The sequence below is a fragment of the Cornus florida genome, unplaced genomic scaffold (genome assembly GCF_030987335.1).
Source record: "Cornus florida cultivar Cherokee Brave unplaced genomic scaffold, ASM3098733v1 CherokeeBrave_3.0.0_Hap2_Chr09, whole genome shotgun sequence".
NCBI classification, from domain to species: Eukaryota; Viridiplantae; Streptophyta; class Magnoliopsida; order Cornales; family Cornaceae; genus Cornus; species Cornus florida.
In genome coordinates this window covers 90,088,204-90,095,446 of record NW_026775579.1, presented here as the reverse complement: position 1 = coordinate 90,095,446, position 7,243 = coordinate 90,088,204, and the positions used below count along the sequence as shown (strand labels likewise).

At 35.5% G+C, this 7,243-nt stretch overlaps 1 protein-coding gene across 1 annotated transcript; it reads left to right on the top strand.

Moving 5' to 3' along the window:
• LOC132275053 (histone H1-like) lies at positions 1 to 962 on the top strand. Its single transcript, XM_059776427.1, has 2 exons — positions 1 to 182; positions 272 to 962. Exons 1-2 carry the CDS (start codon positions 87 to 89, stop codon positions 803 to 805), a joined length of 630 nt encoding a protein of 209 aa, XP_059632410.1. The 5' UTR covers positions 1 to 86; the 3' UTR covers positions 806 to 962.
• Positions 963 to 7,243: the final 6,281 nt, after the last annotated feature.

The following is a 7,243-nucleotide window of genomic DNA, read 5'->3' as shown; positions in this document are numbered from 1 at the left end:
GAATACATATCACGGATATTTATCGTCCAGTCGTTTCTTTCTCTCTCTAGAGCTTTCATTTATTTATCTCTCTATATATTGCAATCATGGTGTCTGTGGCCGCCGCCGAATCTGCTAAAGTTATGAAAGCGAAGAAGACGTCCGGTCCCAAGAAACCTAGGGCACATCCTCCTTATCTCGAGGTAACAGATCAATTATACATATGTATTTATGTATATATATTTGTAAATTTGTGTAAATGATTGTTCTAATTTGTTTGTGAATTGGTTAGATGATTAAGGAGGCGATTGTGGCTCTGAAGGAGAGGAGCGGTTCGAGCCAGATAGCGATTGCGAAGTTCATCGAACAGAAACAGAAAAATTTGCCGCCGAATTTCAAGAAGCTTTTGCTTGTTCAATTGAAGAAGCTCGTCGCCGGCGGAAAGATCACGAAGGTCAAAAACTCGTTCAAGCTCTCTGTGGCGGAGAAGCCCAAGGCTGCTGCCGCCACCGCCGTTAAGAAGGCAGCTCCGACGAAGAAAGCAGTTCCGGCGAAGTCTAAGACCGGTGCTTCTGTGAAGCCAAAAGCTGCAACTCCGTCCAAGGCGAAGAAGGTTGCCGCCAAGCCGAAAGCAGTGGCAAAGCCGAAAACAGTTGCGAAGCCGAAAAAGGCTGCAAAGACTGCGGCGGTGACAACGCCAGGGAAGAAGAAGGTGGCGACGCCGGCGGCGGTGAAGGTGAAGAAGGTTCCGATGAAAGCTGTGAAGAAGCCGAAGAGCATAAAGACGCCGGTGAAGAAAGTTACGGCGAAGAAAGGGAAGAAGTGAGATTAGTTGGGTTCGTGGTTAGGGTTAGGTCTGTAAATTTGTTAATCGGTGGGGGCTTAGTTTGAATGACACCTGTTTTCTTTTTCTTAGTTCGTTGTAGTTTGATTTGTCAGTGTGTTAAAAGGCTTTCTAAATGCAATTTTAATTGTAGACTGAACGTTCGTGTGTTTGATTCAAACGCTTGATGGTATTTAGAGTTTGCAATTGCATTTTCCAAAATTAAATTTCACATCAAAAAACCAACTGAATTGTGATTTGCTTTTACATGTTTGGTCTTCTGTGTTTGGAATATAGGAAAGTTGGAAGGGATGGGAAGGAAAAGGAAAAGGAAAATGACAGAGAAAAGTAAAAGAGTTTTGTTTGACTAAGAGAACGTGGAGTAAAAATCAGTTCTATTGGTTCGGTTGAGTTGCGTAACGTAAATTTGGAATTCTGATGAAATGCTTTTTAGATTGAATTTCAAGTAAATACATGTCCACTGATTACGGAAAGCTAGAGCGGCTTTATATTCTTAATATTTTTATTTATTTTCTTTTTGGGCAAAATGGAATTTATCACTGCATTTTCATCACTCCATTTTATTAATACAAATTAAACAGCTCAAAATCACAGCAATTTAGGATATGAGTTAATGAGGAATTAAGATCTTTTCATGGAAGAACAAATTTTAGTAGATGCAAGGAGATTATTTTGGGTAACGGTTGTCAAAATGGGTATTGAGCTGGCAAGTTGAATTGAATGTTAGAATTAATTCCTTAGTAAATACTTACCAGAAAAAAAAAAAAAAAAAAAAAGTAAAATTGCAAATGAGGTCATTTCATCTAAGGATATTAATCATATTACTATAAAATGACTTTAATACTCATGTATAATGAGAAAAAGAAAAATATAACTTTTGATTAAATTGTTGTAAAAAAGCATTATGAGAAAATAAAATTTAAAAAAATTTGTTAGAACAAATTCTACTAGAGTTGAATTTTATACAGACCAAGTCATTATATGATTATTATTTAGTTAGCTATCCTTGTACAAATGGATTTAAAAAAAAAAAAATCAGAAAAAGAAAGAATTCATTCACCAAGGATAATTGTAAAAAGAAATATATATGTGTATCCCGTTCAGTTGCTTCCTGGCAGGGAGCAATATATGCGACTTTTATTTCAGTCGTTGGATTTCATCCAATGACTGAATTTGAAAACAACTTTATTATTTATTTATGTATTTTAAGACACCAAAACCACTCAATTTGAGTGTTTTAAAATATAGTGGAACATTTATAAAAAAAAAAAAAAAAATGTCATTCATCAATCAGTTAAGGACCTAAGGTGGCCTATTCAAATTACGTTTCATCAAAATTTGAATGGACACACTGTTGTATTTTTCCGTAGTTCAGAACTTTGTTGCTTAATTGTAAAGTAACGAGTTGTAGTCAATTTTTGTTAGGAGGACTCTTCTTTTTCCAAAATATTAATTTTTATGGAAGGACTCTACCCAGTAGAACAAGAAGAAAGACTTAGTAATTATGAATAGAGAGAAAAGAGTTAGAAAAAAAAATGTAAGTTTTCTATCAAAAATTTTGTACTAAGAGATAGATATATATTTTTCCGTAATAGAAGGACTTCACTAATTTCACTCTTTAATATCCAAACAATTTTAGTGGAAGTATTTATTTATTTTATTATTAATACATCCTTATTAGAAGGTGGGGATTGTATATATATATATAATAACTAGTGTTATGTGAATGGATTCTGAAAAAGGAAAAAAAAATTACAAATTATAATTTTATATAACACTAGTTATTATATATGTATAACACAAAAAAATCCCCATAAAAATTGTTTAAATTGTTTTTTAGACGAAAATATCCCATTTGAGGTTTATTACTTTGACATCCCTTAATACTATAAAGAGTCAATTATACCCTTATATGTAATATATTTTTATAATACAAATTTTATTATAAAATTTTAAAAAATCAATTATTCTATCTCATATCTTTTATTACTTTCTCTCTCCTCACCACCACTTTTACCCTCTCATAAAAAAATTTAAAAAAAAAAAAAAAATCTTGAAAATAAATTAAAAAAAATGAGTGTAAGGGCAACTTGGTCATTATATATATATATATTACAAGTTTTGATGGAGAGGGATTGTTGAGCATACACCCAAACTTCAAGGGGAGTCAAAACAATAAATCTTAAAAACTCCACACCTTAAGGAAGGTTAGTGTACCCTAACAATCACATCCAATGAACATTTAACAGTGGTAATTAACGTCACCTCTCCAACCAGTGATAATTAACGTCACCTCTCCAACATAGCATTGTCATCATGCCAATGTGGCTAGTCTCCCTGAATTAGGCTAGGCGTGTATATAGCTTCTCTTCTAAAAATTGTATTATCATTTCTAGCTTTGCACCCGACACATAAAACAATCAAGAAAGATTTTGGCTTCATGTGATTAAAATGTTGACCCATTTTGCATGTTTATAAATCACGTGTCTCTTAGGATGGAGTATGGTGCCTAGTCCTAGTGTAACGGGTAGGCGCTTGCCCATTTACCCAAAAGCTCGAACTATTGGATAGTGCTGCATACCCACCCATTTATACCCAATCACTTTCCCATCTGATTCCGATGTGGGACAAATGACCCTTATTACATTCTCCTCCACCTAAACTCGCAACGCCCTCGTTGCGGTTCGGGCCACCCTGCCTACCCGGGATGTTAGCCCGGACGCCTTCCGAGCCGGGTGCTTGGCGTGACACCGGATCAAGGACTGGGTCTGGCTCTGATACCAACTGTAACGGGTAGGCGCTTGCCCATTTACCCAAAAGCTCGAACTATTGGGTAGTGCTGCATACCCACCCATTTATACCCAATCACTTTCCCATCCGATTCCGATGTGGGACAAATGACCCTTGTTACACCTAGCGACCATGAGTACGATCTTACAAGTCAACAAGTTAAGAAAAAAATTTACACCTACACTTTATCTTACCATATGTACAAATATCACTATACTTTATATAATATATTATAAAGAGTATATTATTATACAATTCAACTTTACTTTTGAGTGAAATTAAAATACTTTTTTTACTTCTTCTTCTTTTCTGTATCAAAAAAGAAACCTTTCCAACTCTAGTAAGTCTTCTTTGTTGTTTTGTTCTTCTGTCTAACTGGTATATCATCTATTCTTCTTTGGCCCCAAATCTTGTCAAAAGCTGGAAGAATTGTTAGTATAAAAAAGAAAGATTTACAAATTACCTTTTGACCGAAATAGGAATTTTTTTTTCTTTTTACATAGTTATTCTTCTTCTGTTCTACATCATTTTCATGGGATCTTTTTCTTTTTTGGAGTTTCCGTTCTTTCTTTTGGGGATGTTCAAATTTCAACCAACTAGAACCCATGAAGTGAAAGTCGAATTCATTAAATAATAGATATGATAATAGATATGTTGTATATGAATGTTGTACGTATATATTAGAACCTTGTTAAATATAAATTTAACTAGCCAAGTCCATTTTTTTTATCCCTCATTGAACCAATCCAATGATAGAGTAATCGGACATAATACTATGCGTCTTATATTTTTGTTGCAAGTGAAAAAAGTATACCACTATTTTATGGCTGCAAGTTGGGCTGCCCAACCTAACCTAGTCCCAACCCAACCTCAACCCAAAATCTATATGAGTTGGGCCAGCCCAAATTTTATCCAAAATGAATTATGTCCATAACTCAACCTTCATATTTTGGACGGGTATGGCGGGTTTCATGGGTCATTTTTTTTTTTTTTTTTTTTTCAAATATACAAATTACATTTTCCTTTTCAATGTTTATAAACATCAAAATTTTATTTTTTAATTCATTAATATTTGTCGTTTTTCTTTTAATAAATATCTAAAAGTGCAAATTGTCTATTACAATTGAAATAATGTGTTGGGTTTTAACTTATATTGCCTCAGCCCAATATTCCAGCGATATCAGTTGTGCGCATGAGGACTTTGAACTCTTAAAGGCCAATTTTTTATAACTCTTGAAGGCCAATTTTTTATGGCAACATGAAACTGTAGATGAGTTTAAAATTACTGTTAACTGTGGAAATAATGTTTATATATACTCTTCCCAAATTCATCATCGAATTAAAACCTTTATCCTGTATAAACACCAGAATATAAACTGATAATTCCCCCCCCCCCCCCCCCCACCCCTTCATTTTTTCTTCTTTCAGGCCAAGGAGAGAAGAAAAAAATAAGAAGAAAAAAAAAAAAAAAAAAAGAGAGAAAAAGAGAAAGAAGAGAGGAGAGAAAAGGGAGAAGAGAGAGAAAAAAAATTTCTGGTTTCGCTCTCTCTCCCTCCCTCCTTGGACTGTAAGAAGAAAAAAATAAAGAAAAAGAGAAAGAAGAGAGATGAAAGAGAAGGGAGAAGAGAGACGAAAAAGTTTTTTTTTATAATTATTTTGGGTTGGGTTAGATTGAGTTGAGCCCGAAACCAATCCGAACATATCTCGATTTTAAAAAAATCTAACTCAATTTGAACCTAAATTGTGAATTTAAAAATTTAAATTTCAAAATTTCACCCTTGTAAGTTGCACCCCTAGTCGAATAAAGGAAAATATGACCATTATTATTTTACATTATTTTTTTGGTTGGGGTCAGACCTCTGGGGGGACTATAATTCAAAGTTGCACCCCTCCCCACCCCACTCCCCCCGACTTTACTCCCTCTTCCATGTAACTCCCTGTAATACTCTCTAAACTATTTAAATTGTGTAATTTAAGGACAAAATCTAAATTTGCCGGCATTGGAGCCCACCGAAAATATTAGATTACGAAATTGCCCTTGTCATTTAGTGCCAAACAACAACTTACTATACATAATTTATTGCCAAATACCAACCAAACAGACCACAGCCAATCAACTCTGAAAACTCCATCACAGAAACTATTACTTCCTTCAGCCATTGAGCTCATCATATTGACAATAAGAAAAACCAAAATTAAAACATATCTTTCTCATCTTATTACCAACGCATCACATCTTTACCTTACCATTATTGGACCCGTTTGCAACATTGTTTCCTGCTCGTAACAGACACGCCATTGCAACAGTAGCTTCATTGCTTCATCTCTGTACTTGGTGCAAAAAGGATGCGGAGGAGAGAGGTGTTTCAACAAGTGTTTGAATGTTGCCCCTTACTGGACACATAAATTAACAATGGGGAAATTTGTGGGCCGATATTGTCTCAAGGTTCAACCGTTCAAGCTTGAACCCTGTTATTTTGCATGCTCACAAAAAAGATGAAATTGTGACAAAATTATTGATGAATGACTTAAACCAAACTACCAGTGCCATTAATTGGATTGTTCGTTAATTACTCTTCCGCATCAGCCCTCCAATAACAGTCATATAACATCAATCGCAATGAGGACGGCGACTACCCATGGCCGGAACAGCATTGAAGACCCATCCGCAGCCGGAACTCCTGAATTAGACCAGTAAAAACCGACGAGACCTACCGTCGAGAACAGGAAGCGTGAATATCATTGAGAGCTACAACTTCCTTCATCAGCGTGAACATGTCCGGCCAGCTTCACCTGCATAGACCCACGAGCTCCATTGAAGTTGTAGAGACAGAACTCCGACGACAATTGCTCTCTTTTTCCAGCAACACCACTAGCGACAAACTTGAGCTCTTGACGGCCAACTGTAGTGACAAAATCAGCGAGACGCCGAGACCCAATTGCAGCAACGGTTCTGGAGATTCCTATGAACAGAGACACAGCTTAATTCGAAAAACTAACAGAAAGCGTTGTAATCAACACTCGGCTTCATCTCGACAACATAGATTCAACAAACCTTCGATCGATTTGGTTTGTGAAACAAATAAAACTGACCCCTTCGATTTCTCACTGTAAATCACAGAAGGTTGCAGAGCATAGAGAGAGATTGCGATTTCCATTTGGGTTGAGGGTTCGATTGGTTATGTAGTATATGAGATCAGTAACTTTATATGCTAAGCAATGCCGAAGGAGCAAGGTTCCAACGGGGGTAAGGGTAGGATTGCCATTTTAATTTATAGTGATTACTTTATGGGCAAACACTGATCGGAATAGTGTCATCTGTCTTTTTTTGCAAAAATCTGAATAGTTTAGGGAGTTTTTTTTTTAAAAAAAAAGGTTCAGGAAATTTTTTTGAAAGACAGAATCAAATTTATTGCACTTTATCCTAAAGGAAAATATGACCGTTATTATTTTACATTGTTTTTTGGTTGGGGTCAGACCTCTCGGAGGACTATAATTCACCACAAAAAGACAAGCAATCCCCATCCCACATATATGTATAAAATACATTCATTGCATAAAAGATGCTCACTGTTATATAAATCCATTCAGAGCTGCTTTGCATCACCGACTCAGGACAATGAGTGTCTA

Coding starts and splice junctions, on each gene's coding strand:
- LOC132275053 (XM_059776427.1), top strand. CDS start 87: ATGGTGTCTGTGGCCGCCGCCGAATCTGCTAAAGTTATGAAAGCGAAG. Junction 183..271: donor CACATCCTCCTTATCTCGAG/GTAACAGATCAA, acceptor TGAATTGGTTAG/ATGATTAAGGAGGCGATTGT.